General features: G+C 41.2%; 1 protein-coding gene across 1 annotated transcript in view; it reads right to left on the bottom strand.

The window, feature by feature from the left end:
• The window catches only part of ROBO1 (roundabout guidance receptor 1), a 1,194,505-nt gene that overhangs the window by 65,882 nt on the left and 1,112,343 nt on the right, over positions 1 to 16,280 (bottom strand). The window contains exons 15-18 of the mRNA XM_060234426.1: positions 15,984 to 16,105; positions 13,657 to 13,888; positions 9,790 to 9,911; positions 3,573 to 3,744 (exon numbers count right to left, since the gene is read on the bottom strand). Of these exons, the coding sequence (XP_060090409.1) occupies positions 3,573 to 3,744; positions 9,790 to 9,911; positions 13,657 to 13,888; positions 15,984 to 16,105 (648 nt within the window). The remainder of the gene's footprint in view (positions 1 to 3,572; positions 3,745 to 9,789; positions 9,912 to 13,656; positions 13,889 to 15,983; positions 16,106 to 16,280) is intronic.

Here is a 16,280-nt window from a genome sequence, read left to right on the forward strand (position 1 = left end):
CATTAGTACCCAGTCAACCCCAAGAACCCCTGAAAGGCCTTTTTGCCCCTGGGAGGAGCCTACTGTATGATAACCTGCACTTTAGCTTCCATGGGCTTTATTAACCCTTGCTCACCTTGAAACCCCAGGTACGGTACCTGTGTGAGAGCCACCTTACATTTATTTGGATTGACTGTTAATTCCACTTCCCATAGCCTTCTAAGTACTGTAGAGGGTGTCACCCACTGTGGCGGACTGGTCCTGCATCTGCTAGCTGGCCCTGGCCCTGCCAGTGCCCACCCCTTCCCGGTATGCTGACCTGAAGGGGCCATTCCACTTTGCTGCCTCAGGGTATTTGCTGCCACCACTGTCCCTTTCTGGGCTCTGGTTAGGAAGGACAGCCTCCTAACCTCCCTCTGGACTCGCTAAGAACCCTTCTCGGGGCTTCCTAGGGATATTGGGGCTCCCCTGGAGAGTTGGCAATCAGCTATTCCACCACTTCTCTCCACCCTAGGGATTCCCCAACCCATTCCTAGCATTCCAAGCAGTTGGGGGAACTAAGTGGTACAGAGGGACTCCACTTTAAACAAACAAAATATTTATTTACAGTATACAACTATGTACAGGCATTTCAAAAAGTGAACAGAAGAAATAAATCAAACTAGGGAAAAAACACTCCTTCTCTCCCTGTTGTAATACTTGCCCTAACTGGATGACATGCAGGACAGGCACCTTATGTAGACTGTTGCAAGCCTGACCATACCTTCCTGAGTCTGTAGCTAAATTCACTGACTGACTGTCTGAGGGCTTCCCGCCCAAAATCTCCCATATAAAATCCAATTCCCGCCCAGGAACTGGTTTGCCTCTCTTGCAGCATTCTGGGAGACAGGCCTTAAGGACTTTCTGTCTCTCTAGGAGCCCCTCCCCCCAGAATTGCTGGTTCTAGACAGAAGGAGAGGGGGGGAGGAAGAGATTGCGCCAAAGCCTGCCTCCAGTTTGACAACCTCCTCCTAACCAACTCCCAGTGAAAGCCCAGCCAAAATGGTATTTCTCCACACTCACATTTGCATTTCTTGTTGCATAATCTATTATCACCAACATGGATATGCCCAGGGCTCTTTTTCCAGCAGGAGCTCCTCTGTATATTAGACCACACACCACTGATGTAGCCAATCCTTCTGGAGCTTACAGTAGGCCCTGTACTAAGAGCCCTCTAAGCTCTTGGAGGATTGGTTACATCAGGGGTGTGTGGCCTAATATGCAGAGGAGCTCCTGCTAGAAAAAGAGCCCTGGGTATGCCCCTTCCTTGCAGACTAGTTCAACCAAAATCATCTCGATACGCTTAAAGGGTATCAGTATTATAGGTATGGGAATCAGAGAAATCGCCCTGGGGCCCTGTGACGGCACCTTTTGCACTCTGGACAAGACCAGCAGTATCACTCTTCCTAGTTCTGCACACCTGGCAATAGAAATGCTGTACCGCCTGCGCCCAAGTCTTGTCCATGGCGAAATGCCTTGCCAGGGCAGATCATGGGCCATTATCAGCAAGATTTGCTCTGGCACCAGCAGCTGCTTCTATGCCCTTCTCTTGACCAGTTCTATGTAATAGAAAAGACGCCCTTTCTGCTTAAACTGGAAATCCTGGTGCCCCCTTGCAATGGGGAAGCCCAAGAGAAAATTTGCGAGGATCCTGCATAATTCAGGAAGGCACAGGGGAAAAGACTAATCACTGAAGGCAGCACAACATTGAAATTGGGAATTGTGCCATGGCAGCAGTATGACTCAACTAGTGAACTCAGAAGAAATTTAAATTTCAGAACTCCATTGTATTCTATGGGGATGGTCCCCATGTTATAATGGAGACAAATAAATTTGGGTTTTCCAAATATTTACCCAAATCATACAATACCAATATTGGGATTTGGAATACTGATATTTTTCTGATAGACCTGAATCAGGAAAATTTTTTTGCACTCCCCTACTTGGAACTTCTGGCCTACCCGAGCAGATTAGGTCTCCAAATCCATATGTAGGCAGCCTTCCAGATATGACTCTGCTCTCCACACATGTAGAAAATAGGCCTTTTCAGAGGAGCTTTACCCCCTTTCTCCTCAGGTTTAGGGAATGCTGGTGTGGGAGGATGGCCCTTCCTGCCTTCTTCATTTCAGAGCCACTCCTGCTGGCCCACACAGTTCCTCCTCCTGGCCTTTGGCAGTGGGTGCCAGCCACCTTGATCCTCACTCTCACCCTCCCGTCTTGACTGCGCTTCTCACTGATGCATAAGCTTCCATTAGAACCTCAAAAATCTGCCAAGGCAATGAGCCTATGCTGACTCATAGGTGAGGAAAGTGCTATATATTGTTCTACCGTGATTAGTTGCCCTACCTGCTCTTCCATGCAGATGGCTAGCATTAGCTAGTGGAGATTGTTAACCTTCACTTGCAGGGCTAACAATCTGGAATGCTTCCTGTCTGGGATGCAAACCCGGCAGCCTCCTTAAATAGGTGTCTTTGGTGATGTTTAAATATATCTTGTAGTTGGGTGATTAACACATAGAATTCACAGGATTCTATGCCACAGGAGGTGGTGGCAGCTACAAGCATAGAGAGATTCAAGAGGAATTGGATAAAAATATGGAGCAGAGGTCCATAAGTGGCTAATAGCCACAAGTTATAGATGATATCATGTGTTTGGGGCAAGTAATGTTCTGTATTCTTGATGCTTTGGGGGGGGGGGACAACAGTGGGAGGGCTTCAAGTGTCCTGAGGACACCTGGGTTTTTTTGGCTACTGTGTGACAGTGTTGGACTGGATGGGCCACTGGTTTCTCTTATGTTCTTATGAGAGTGTGTTGACCTATATTCTTCATAGGTCTGGTGCCTTGGCAATGAAAGTCGCCAAGTACCCATTTGGTACAGTGTAAGATCAGTGCCTACTGGGCCTTGTCCCACCCAACCGCAGTAGCCACTCATTCAAAAGTGCTGAGGTAGGCTTCCAGGTCATCCTACAGGCTCGTTTTTCAAATTTTTGGATAGGGGATCAGTCCAAGACCCCACTGGAATAGCCATATTGGCCACTCCAGCTCCCATCAGTACTAAGTATGGACTAACCAGGTTCCACATTGCTGTTAAGCCTGCTGCTGGGCCATCAAAAGTCTCTCCATCTAGTAGTTCTGTTGCTTGCTCCATTGCTTCAGGAACCACACAGACAAAGTTTCAGTGGACATTGATGAAACCACTCCCATTTCTGCTGCCAGTCTCCATCTGTTCTGTGGCATCAACACTACTGTCATGCAGGTTTGGTAGGTTCCAGCTCACCTGCTGGGCTGAGAGTGGCAAAAGGCTTGGCAAGGGTCACCTTTCTCCTCAGGCCACAATTACATGATAATTTTAATGGCAAAGGGCTATCTGAACAAGGTCTCCTTCACAGTATATTATAATCCAACTACTATAACACATTTTGTAAGCATGAGCTCCATTCAAACAGTACATGAACATGTTACTAAAGTATACATGCACTTGTCCATATGCAGAAACAACAGCACATTGCCCCCTAGAATTTAAAGCAAAGTGGACAAAACTGCTAGTGGCTTACCTAACTGAATAAACTGTGGTTCACTCTTTACTCCAGCTCCTGCTCCGGTACTTGCTGCCACTTCAACACTATATCGAATTCCAGGAACTAGAGATGGAATTACTATGGAAAAAGTTGAACCATCCACTGTCTTATTTATGTGGTACCGACTTTCATTACCAAGGCACCAGACCTATGAAGAATAAAGCGAATCTCATGGGCACAGACTTTTAAACAAGAGATATAAATAATGTTATGAAATGTACCATATGGCATTTTATGCTTCACTCTGGGAGCTTCATTCAGCAACATTAATAGAACTGTTATAAAAGCTGTTAACAAATGAATATAAACACCCATAAAAACAAACCATCTTAAAAACCATGTGAATAAGGTTACCAAGTGCAACCTGATAACATACAATGCTTTTTGCTATTTTTAAAATTCAGAACAGCCCATATGGTAAGAAATTCTTCATCAGTCTACTAACTGTGGGGAACAATATAAGGCATCTGTCTTTCCAGAAACACTTGCAACAAGTACATTGGAAGTCTACAAATTTGATCTATAATGCTCTAAGCTAGGGGTGTCAAACATGTGGCCTGGGGGCCGAATCAGGCCCCCGGAGGGCTCCTATCAGGCCCTGAGCAACTGGCTCTTGTCTGTTTCCTTCTGTATCTCAACTTGATTTACAAGGCTTGCTCAATCACACAGGAGCTACAGAGCAAAAACCTTGATTTTCTCCATTGGTTGAAGCTCCTCCCCCTCCTGGTCCTGTGGGGAGGGAGGGAAAGAGCCAAAGCTTCCTTTGCCCAGTTCCCTGGATTCCACAGGAGAAATACAAAGAAAGCACCTTTAAGACCAATGTTTTAGGCATGTTTTATTTTAAGGGTTTTTTAAAAAAATGTTTGTCTGTATCCTTCAAAAAGTTCGTATCTCTGCTACCTAATGTTAAATAGGTACACACATGGCCTGGCCCAACACAGCCTGGCCTGGCTCGATAAGGTCTCATTTATGTCAGATCCCGCCCTCATAACAAATGAGTTTGACACCCCTGCTCTAAGCATACTCCAACAGAAATAAATAATATGCCCTCTGAGCAAGTGTGCTGGCATCTATGAACTCAGAGAACATTGGGTTTGTCACATCACCTAGTTTTTACAACTGGCAGCTCTGAGATAGCCATTGATGAAACTGTTTCAGGCAATGTCAACAGAGCATGCTGACAAAATAGTGTCATTTTGTGCCATAGACAAATTGGTCGATCAAGAATTGCCAGAAAAATTATAAGGTGAAAAAGCTGCACTCAACAGTCTGAAATTTCACAAAATCTGCTAAACCTTCACCAACTAACCATCACTTATGATTTGAGGATCAGAAGATCTGGTCAAGAGTTTCTTGCAGGGACATACTGTGTATCAAAAACAGAACTACTCCCAAGTTTTTTTTCTTCAGTAAGAAGTTCTTAGGTTTTAAGATCACTTGAGAATTATGATATCTTTAATCCTTTAGCCCTAATCCCAGATGCTGAGGAGATGGAGTAAAATGGTCATTCCCTTATGTTTTTTAAGGCACACATATAAGTTGCAGGAAGATGGGCTTCCAATTGATGTCTAAAAATAGGCATTGGGCTATTTTTTCCTTCTTGGTCTTTTCCTGTGCATAGATGTGATGGCCTGAGAAATGACCAGAAAAACACATGGGGTGCGGTCACACGTACCATTAAAAGCGTGTGTGTAGCGCTCAAATCTGAACTGCTGAATATTGATTCAATGCAGGGCAGTTCAGACGAGCATCCAAGAATGTGATTCATTCTGTTGTGCGCGATCAGACATCCAATACTATCACACTCATTTCTTGGAGTATGCGTAATCAGATGGTGATTTCTGGGAGGGGAGGGGGTCCATTGAACATGCACCCAACTGTTTGGAGCTGGGAAATCAAAACTTTCTTCAGAGGCAGGGGGGAAGGGCGAAAGTTTCCAGAATTAATGTTGCCGATCCAAACCACAGAACTGCCAGGAATTATATTCCTAGAAAATGGCAGTGACAATGATATCTTGAAATACTCCACATTGAAAAAAAAGATTTTTTTTCCTGTTTTGAATAGTGGGATAACATCCCCCCCCCCTTCCAATCCTGTGTTGATTGGAGAAGCAGAAGCGTCACCTCAGATTCCCGGATCATCTGGCAATGCGTATGTCTGCTGGGGCTTTTTTTTTTTTTTTTTTAAAGGTGAGAGGCAGTATCGTGCGTGAGCTGTCCAAACAACAAAAAGCCGATTGTATGCCGCTGTTTTGAAAAAGGGCCGGACTTTATGTGCTGTCAAATTAACGCGGCACTGATCCGCAGCAAGTCGGAATGACCCCGGAGGACGCTTGATTGCCAGATGTGCATGTCTGAACGAACACATTTAATCTGTCAGCCAGACGGAGCTGTGTCGTCACTAATGGTACGTGTGACCGCACCCATGGAAAATGTTTCAAACCCTCCTCCCCCAGTTTTTTCTCTAATAAAACCAGAAATTGAGGGGACTATTAAGAAAAGCTCTACAAGAGGAAATATTTTCTCCTTTTTGAATAAGTGCAATACTTTTAAACACCAATTTTTACAATTTCAAATATGTACTCCCCCCCCCCCCAATTTTACAGCATTAGATAGTAATGAATGTGTAAACTTGTTTAGTACAAAATGTTTTGTTCATTATCACCTTTAATCTTTTCCTAGCTTTCAGGTGACACTAACTACACATGATAAAGTAACATGGGATGCAACAGTGCACAGCTCTCTCTCTTTCTCAAGTATTTGCTATATTCACAATTTTGCTTGAAAACCAGCAGCAGTACTATCCTAAACTCAGTTATTTCCTTCTAAGTCCATTAACTTCAATGAATTAGAGGTTTGTAACTGCTTAGAATGGTAGTGTAAGACATTTATACTTCAAATTTAGTAAAATGCTAGATAGTTGAATCTTATATATCAAGTTACAAACAATATGTTTTATGTCACTACAGCAGTGTTTGCTTGTGTGGCTCAACCATGATGAATCTAGGTGACAGCAAATGCATTCAAATCTTCTCAAAACAGAAGTGAAAGTAAGAAATTGTAACCTGACAAGAAATCTAAGATCCTATGACATTCAATGTACCTCTGTATTTGATTTGATTTATTCGATCGATTTGATTTGATTTATTCAATTTTTAGCCTGCCCTTCCTGTGAACAGGCTCAGGGCAGGGTACGTCATACTAATAAAAATATCTATAAACAAGATTAAAACTATTCTCACTAAAATCACAATCTAATATACAAAGATGGCAACAAAAATAATTCATATGTACAATCCAGTGAAACATAACTTGTCAGCAACTCTTGAGGGGCCGAGTGTACATCAAGCTCAATTTCAGAGAGAGCGAGAGGAGGGGCCTGATGAATAGATGGAAAGATGATGCCCGCTGCCTAACATAAAAGCCTCATATGGTCTAAACCAAGCTTGATAGCATCTCTAGATCTAACCCAGGAATACCTCTGCCATTTTAAAGCTTAATGCTGGCCAGGCCTCAGATTCAGTGGGAGCTCACAGGAGCACAGTTCCTGAACCTTTCTGAGAGTTCCACTTCCTCCTTCCGAGAGTTCCACCTCCTTGTCCATTGAATAGTATGTGCAGCTGCATAACAATCCCTGGATGAGCTCCACCACCCATTTTTCTACAGAACGACCCCTGATGCTGGCCACTTAAAAATATCATGAGAGCTAGATTCTGATTGGGTCCACAGCCACACAGGACAAAGCACTCTAGCTCCCCCTTGTGCCTTTTCAAGTGCCTGAACAGCTATGGCAGTGATCAGGCCATCATAGTGTTTTTAAATGGCCAGCATTGGGCTGTAGAATGGCAATGGTGTCTCTAGGTCAGAGCTGGGAACAGTGTCACCTCTGGCTTGGCCCTAAGTGTAACCAAAATTATTTCGGATAGTCCATTCATGTATTGCCGCCCCTCATTGATGGAATCAACTGCCTGAGGAGGTCAGAGCCTTCCAGGACCTTGTCCAGTTCCCCAAGGCTTGTAAGACGACACTGTTTCAGTTGGCATTTAACTGAAATGCTGGCCGCCACCACTGAGATGCTAGATCCAATGGATGCTTAAGATTATTGACATCTGGATCGAGGCGGTTTTGCTGCTGTTAGACCTATTGGCTGCGTTCGATATGGTCGATCACCGGCTGCTGGCCCACCGCCTCGCCGACGCAGGGATTCAGGGGTTAGCTTTACAGTTGCTTTCCTCTTTCCTTGAGGGTTGGGAACAAAGGGTGGCAATTGGAGGAGAGCTATCCCAGAGACACTCACTTAATTGTGGGGTGCCGCAGGGAGCAGTTCTCTTTCCAATGTTATTTAACACCTTTATGCGCCCCCTTGCCCAGATTGCCTGGAGATATGGGCTGGGTTGTCATCAGTATGCTGATGACACCCAGCTCTATCTATTGATGGGTGACCGGACTGACAATTCCCCGGCAGCCGTGGCAGATTGGATTAAGCTGAGTGGGCTGAAATTGAATCCAGCGAAGACAGAGGTCCTTTGCCTGGGTTGCGGCGGTTTAGGGAATGGGGTCTCCCTCCCAGTTTTTGACGGGGCGCAACTGGTAGCAGTGCGCAGAGTTAAGAGCTTGGGAGTTCTACTAGAGCCTTCCTTGACAATGGAGGCCCAGATAGCAGCTACTGCCAAGTCCGGCTTTTTTCATCTTAGACAGGTGAGGCAGTTAGCCCCCTTCCTGGAGCGTGGCGACCTGGCAACAGTGATCCACGCTACAGTCACCTCGAGGTTAGACTACTGTAATGCCCTCTACATGGGGCTGCCCCTGTACCAAACCCGGAAACTGCAGCTAGTGCAAAATGCAGCAGCCAGGCTGCTATTAGGACTGCCTCGGTGCGAACATGTGCAGTCTGGGCTGCGGAAGTTGCACTGGCTGCAAATTGTTTACCGGGTTCGTTACAAGGTGCTGGTTATTACCTTTAAAGCCCTATATGGTCGAGGACCTGTCTACCTTAGGGACCGCCTCTCTCCATATGTTCCCCAGAGAGCACTGCGATCAAGCTCAAAAAATCTTTTGGAAATCCCTGGGCCAAAAGAAACCAAATTAAAAACTACCAGAGAACAGGCGTTCTCCACAAAGGCCCCCCAATGGTGGAATCAACTGCCGGAAGAGGTGCGGGCCCTACGGGATCTTAACCAGTTCCATAGGGCCTGCAAAACCGCCCTCTTCCAATTAGCTTTTTAAGACAGAACTCCTGATAATATCAATAACACCGAGCCATCTTGCACATATTCTGATTGTACTATAATGTTATACTGTTTTATTGGTTTTGCTGTTTAAATTATTAATTATGTATTCTGTTTTATTTGTATCATGGTTTACCATGTCTTGTTAGCCGCCCTGAGCCTGCCCAGGCGGGGAGGGCGGGGTATAAATAAAAGTTTTTTTATTTATTTTATTGAACGCTATCTTGAATCTGTATTGAAACTAGCACCAAATTATTTTTAAACTGTTTAATGCTTTTAATGTAAATGTTTTTTATTGTAAGCTATGTATTGTGAGCTGCCTTGAGCCTGCTTTGGCGGGGAGGGCGGGATATAAATCCAATTAAATAAATAAATAAAATATTGAATTAACTCTGAAAACCAAATTTTAGCCATGAGATATTTAACTGCATAGTTTTGTAATTAATATCTATACTGTTTTATAGGTTTTTAAATTGTTACTTATATTGATTTGTATATTTTTTTACTTTTGCATTGTGATCCACCCTGAGCCCGGTAACAGAGAGAGCAGAATATACATATGAATAATAAAATAAACTTGGGTTAAGTTAAAATAAGATTTATTTTTATGATGATATGTAATCATGGCCTTGAGTTATATTCACGTTTGCTGACTTCCTAATGCGTACACAGATACCCTTTCAATTTTTATGCCTGCAGTTCTCTCAAAAAGCAGAGCATTTTTTTAAAATAAAGTTTAAAGTTGATTTTTTTACAGTAACTTCCCCTCTGATATTTTAATTGGAGTTACTTTTACAAGATAGATTGATTTCAAAAGTGTACAAAAATCCTAATTACAAGCTAAAGTACAGCGGAAGGTGGATTCATTGTTGTGCTTTGATTTTTTACCACCAGATGGAGCCAAGTATCCACAAACAGTAATGATCAGTAACTTGCCAATTATTTGCCAGGATAAAACTATGTTACCTTGTATTCCTGGACCATTCCATTCTGCGTGTCCTCTGGGGGAGGTTGCCAAGATACGACAATTGCAGTGCCATTTCCATCATTCTTGCTTACTGAAACACTTTGAGGAGGAGCACTTGGAGCTGTTGATGGAAAGATGCATGCTTGTGATTAAACACAGAGAGGCTTTTAAAAGGTTGCAGCTAGCCTATGATGTCGACAGAGTTTTTTCTGTAACACACAGATGTTACTGAATTCCTTGCTTCTGCACTCACCGTTCCCTTGAGTACTGGAAAGTTCCAGGGCAGCATTTCATGGGTTGGTTCTCTTCGGAACCAACACAAACACACTAGACTTACAGCAGAGTCACTCCTACAGAAAGCAAATCTGCTATTCATGCATTTCCAGAGAGATCTTGCACCCCAAGTTGCATGAGCCTACTCAGAGGAGTGACTGTTTGCTTGTCTGTCTCTTGCAGAATCTTAAATGGATATTTCTTTGTATCCAGATACACCTGCCCCAGGTGGGAATGTAGATGGTCAATTCCTGCTTGGATAGAGCCATTTCCTAAGAGTGAAGAAAACACTAACTTTTGATTGTCATTAAGAAACATTACCATTTTGTCAAAGGCTCTGGATCCCCATAGTCACTCAGCCCTAATGTGCCACTTTAGTGCAATCTCACTGCACAAACAATAGAAATAATTCCAAGCTCACAATGGGATCATGATATCAAAGAAGCCATTAGTATTGAAAACTTTCATCTACTTCATCAAATTATCAAGTAGCCTTGATTATTTCTGTGGCAGTGATTTCACATAGAAATTACTCCCAATATTTAAAAAGCTAATAAAATTGTTTGTTGTTGTTATTTATAAACCACTCTGTCCCAGAGCGCACTGGATGGTGTAAAACATCATTAAAATACAAAGATTAAAAAACAATATAAATAATAGTTAAAACAGTAGAAAAGTATAATGCAATGCACATTGTCTAGTTATCAATTAATAGGCTAGAACATTTGGTTTGGAAAGAAAGGCTCTTTTGTTTATGGAAGGGGTTTACAGGATCCTTCAATCCATATTTTGTAGAATGCAATTAAATAATATTCATTATGCTTATACTGTAGATCAGCCCAGCTGTAGATCAACCCACACATGCACATATATACATTTGCTCTTGGTGCAGCAGGGGTGTGAAATGACACACAGTGGTGAGAGAACAGTAAGGAAAGAAAAATTGGTTTAAGGCATAAAGTGATGAAGGCCTACTTCCTGCATCCAGGGCATGTGGTGTATCCACCAGTTTTGTTGGTATTTGCTATGATACCCTTACAGAGAGTTTCTGCATAGCATCCATCGTAAAGGAAGCCCATCCCTGCATAAACTATGTTCCCAGCTTAATGCCTAAAGTTTCCACTCAGACAATTGTGGCAACAAGTATGCATGTTTAACTGGATGTTTTGGTCTTTGATTCTTCCTTGGCCCTGTTACCAATGGAAGTAAATAACATAATTTATGAGCATACTGGGGATTAGCCCAGCTGGCAAGGAATGGAGCAATGACAACATATATGTACTAGGTCAGGGTTCCCAAAACTTGCTGAGCCTGCAGGTATCTTCAGAATTCTGACACAATGTGGTGGATGCAGTCACAAAACAGCTGCCACAAAATGCCATAGGAGGCAAAGCCAGCCATAACATGTCTGCTGCTGCTTACTTTCAGTTACACAATGAAGATCCTTGTGCTGTGACGGCAGCAGCTACCAAAGCAACATTTATAAAAATCTGCACAGCCATTAAACATCCAGTGGCCAATCAGAAGCCTTGCTGGACAACAGCACCACCTAATCCCACCTATTTTCTATAAATCCTTGGTGGGCACTAGGCTGGGAATCCCTAATCTAGGTGGGAAAAAACAGGCAACAATGCTATTGAATACAAGTTCCTTTGGTCTTGGCATAGCATGTGAATAACACAGAAGTAGCAAAGATGATCAGCAAACTAACAATGGAATTCATAAATACTGGAAAAACAGGTGTCAACAGGATGCCAAGTACTTTAATATGTCCAGAAAAGACCAGAGGGAATAAATTCCTACTGTCTTCCCAAGCTGGTCCAACCCTCAGGCCTGCACATTCCTGGCCAACTCAACACTAGGGCTGCAGATTGTGGCATGGAAGAGAGGTTAGCAGCCCAACATAGAATCTGTCTGTCAGCCTCCAGCACTGAACCTTCCTGTACAATGGACAGCCTGCTTATAGCAAGGAATAAGATTCACGTGTCTATATGTAGACTTTCTAAAATTTAATCCCATACTAAATGGCCACAATATATGGTACCTGGAATCTGGGATAGTGAGGAATATTTGGGAAGAGCTCCCAGTACTCCTTGGAGTCATCCCTCATTGGAGCACCTCACGTATCCACATATTAGCTGGCCCTCAAATTCCCTGTAAGGAAAAGATATGCTAATGTATAATGGCCAGCACAGGACAACTTCTGGAAGTTATTTCACACTGTGCAGTCACTGTTTGTTTGCTTTTTTTGTGTTTGATGCTAATCCTTAAAACTTGACTATTGCAGTGCACTCTGGAACCGCCTTGTTAAGAACTTGGAACTGCTGCTCATAGAAAATACTTACTGACTGGGCTAAATCAAACCAGTCATATCAACCTGTTCTAGCTCAATTACACTGGTTGTCAGATTTTTTCGAGGTTTTGTTCAACATGATTATGACCTTTAAAGACCCTTAAAAATCTGCATCCCCCTCTCCCTATATGAGGCAGTATTATTACACTGCACCAATAAGCAAGTCTACTTGCCATCCCTCTTTAGATGAAGTTTGGCTAGCATCAGCGAGGTCTTTTTCTGCTGCAGCCCCAGGAGTGGTTATAGAGCTACAGATACGAAAATCTCAGAACTACAACAACAAATCAACTAGCCTTTTCAATTATAACTTACACTGAAGGTTTCTTAGCTATTACACTTGGCATCCATGGAGGTGTGATAAAAGTACATATGGGTCAAGTTGGACATGTTTCCTGTATGAGTGTGAGTGCATGTATGGAAAGGATTAGTGCCAATTTAACATACTGCTGCCTTCATTCATCATTTTGTAATTGCTCTTTTGTAACTAATATAGACAGGAAGTCCAGTAATGTGGTATTTTCATTCCTCTGATGCTTACTGTGATGTCTACCATTTATGGTGAATAAAATAGTAAAGAGTCCAGGAGCACCTTTAAGACTAACAAATTTTACTGTAGCATAAGCGTTCGAGAAACACAGCTCTCTTTGTCAGAAGCATTTATGGTAATTATCTGATATCTGGATTTGAAACAAGTCATGTGCTGCCAGATCATGAATTTAGGACAGTGGAAGTGTGCTCAACAAAAAAATAAAACACAAACAATATTTTTCCTATTATGTCCTTGAGGGGATTTCTACATTATCTCTCACTTGTATGCTTTTGAATATTAAGAACATAAGAACATAAGAGAAGCCATGTTGGATCAGGCCAACGGCCCATCCAGTCCAACACTCTGTGTCACACAGTGGCAAAAATTTTTATATATACACACACACTGTGGCTAATAGCCACTGATGGACCTGTGCTCCATATTTTCATCTAAACCCCTCTTGAAGGTGGCTATACTTGTGGCCGCCACCACCTCCTGTGGCAGTGAATTCCACATGTTAATCACCCTATTTAACTTCTATGTCAACAAACAAAGTACATAATGATTAACATGACAGTATCTTTAGCTATGAGGACTGAGTTCCAATGAACATACACTTCAAAAAAAATTAAGTAATCAACATATTAGAGGGAAACAGAATAAAAGCATATTTAAAAATAAAGGAATAGAAATAGACATGACACTACTTGCCTTCCTCCAGTGTTCTGGCAAATTTCACCTCACTATCAGCTCCTTGAAATTCATTAAAAAAAGGTCGAGCCTTAATTTCATAGTTTACACCTTTTTTCAGTTCAGGAATTACAACACTATTTTTTGTTGGGGTCCTCACATCAAAAATTAACCAGTCAGATTCTCCATTAGAAATAGCTGTTGGCCTATACAGAATTTTATACCCTTGTATATACTGGGACTGTTGGTCAACCTAGCAAATGAGACAAAACCGTCATATTTTAGGTGTCAAAATGTTATTTCAATAACAATAAATTATGAAGCTCATTGATTTTTGCATTTTTTCTGTGTTACCACTGAACAGTAAAAATTGAATGGGCAATAGTTACTGTTAAATTAGAGTTACATTTACTGAGATCTATTAAAGAAAATGGACCAATACATAGCAGTGTCAGTTTAAAATTCAATGATAGAATGAACTGTAGAAGTGAGGGTTTTTCTTCTTTTTTTGTAAGAACTGATTATTAGCAGGTATAGGAAAAGGTCTCTAACTTAATCAACATAATGCAAACAATAATAAAACCCACCAAGCTGTTGTCCATATTTTTCTGAATTAATAATACTTAGAAATATTTAATTTAATGGCTTTGAAAAATGGAAAAAAATCTTAATCTATTAACATTATTAATATATAAAAATAGTAATAATTTTATAACCAGTAATATATTGAGCCCTGTTGTATCCTGTACAGGGCCTAGGTTTTATCCATATGGATGTGAAAGAAGATATCAAAATTTAATGTTCATGAGATGATAAACAATCTACTGTATCACACAAGTACTTAGACACTCCTATCCAAAGGAGCTGTAACATCTCCATTTTGTAAAATTACTTATGTTTCCTTTTTGTTCCCTCTGAATGCTGCAAATTAAAAAAGGGCAGCCAATTGGCAGAATTCTCATTTTGCTAACTGTGTTTGGCTCAATTAAATACATCCAGATTAAACAAATCACTTCCTCTACTCTCAGGTTCTCAGCTGGGGGACAATGCATGCCAGGGATGGTGACGTCTTAAATTATTACAAGAGGCCAATAGTGAAACATTATTTGCTAAAAAAGGCAGAATATACAGATTTAAAATGAACTCTTTAGAACTTTGTATGGTTCTCTTCAAATTTATAATGCCTTCAGTTACCACTTTAATATCTTTTTACTCTCCAACAGAGATATAAATTAGGGCCAAGCATATGTGATCTTGCCCAAGAATCATACAACACACAGCCTGTGACATATAAACACATTTAGGATATGAGTTGGTCCATTCACACCAGAGTCATTTTTGCCCAGGGCAACTACTAATTCTATATGTCACAAGCGGTACATTTATGTGTGATTAGGCACAAGTGGAATATTTAAATGAGCAAGTGCTTTGCCATGGTTGCTATTTGAGCTTTCAGTTTCAACAGAGACAAACGTATGCAGAAGCTGCTTCACTGGGATGATTTCCAAATAGTTTGCATATGAAAGTTTAAAAAAATAAAAGCACTTAATTAGAAACAAATCCTAATTTTTCTGCATAACTTTCATTTTCCTGTGTTGCTTAATCAAATGCTATGTTTTGGTAATTCTAGCTGACTTAAATAATTCTGTAAATGCCATACATGCATGAAAAACAAGTTGTCCTGAAATTGTCCTGAATCTATCAATTTGCCTGTGTTTGCCAAATTGGTTCTTTAAATCAGAAGTGTGGGGGTTAGTAGAGGTCAAAGAAATCATGGCTAGGTATTATGTTATTGGTTAAACAAGAAAAAGCCCACTGCAGGTGGCCCTTTGTGAGCCAATTTCCACTAATTACCAAGTGTCACAACAAAAATCTCTTCATTGACCCCTGGTAATATAAAATGCAACTGACATGATAGATATTGAATCATATGATCCACACCATACACTATCTATATTGGCATTTAAGTCTACTCAGACAAAAATTCAAACACATCTGCCCTTGCAAATCTGACAGTTACCTTTTCCCTACATATTTTATTTTTTTTTTAAATTTAAGTTCTGCACTTTTACTCATACTAGTTCCCATTTTCCAATTTATGGAAAACCTACATGGTGAGAGATGTATCAGTTTTACATCAGGATATAACCAAAATATATGTCAACAGGTGTACAGATAACATTTATTAGTGAACCACCATTAGTAAATTGCCATCCAGACTCTCATAAACAGCTTCTCATATAAGCATCATATGTTCAAAGTTCATCATAAATATGTTACCAAGTAGTGGTCTGTTTTCAGGGGACTTAACATGCATATGCATATAAACACAGATATACTTTACTTACTGTCCAATGAACTTCAATTGAGGAAGAAGAAAGGATGGTAGGATTATGGAGATGCAAAACAACATCACCCAGTTCTCTCTGTACTTGCTTGTGATCTACACCCTGACTTGTAGGGGACACATCTGTAACAATTTTGATAACATACTTAGACTTCAAGCGAAGAGCTAAAAGTAAGTTTCATTGTCCTATCTGCTACACAACACAGCTGTACATTTTTGGTAGGACAGAAAAATGACACAAGATAAAGCATATGTTTTTTTAAAAAATCATATAAAAATAGGATATTGATGGCCAATT

The sequence above is a fragment of the Heteronotia binoei genome, chromosome 3, assembly GCF_032191835.1.
Source record: "Heteronotia binoei isolate CCM8104 ecotype False Entrance Well chromosome 3, APGP_CSIRO_Hbin_v1, whole genome shotgun sequence".
Taxonomy (NCBI): Eukaryota; Metazoa; Chordata; class Lepidosauria; order Squamata; family Gekkonidae; genus Heteronotia; species Heteronotia binoei.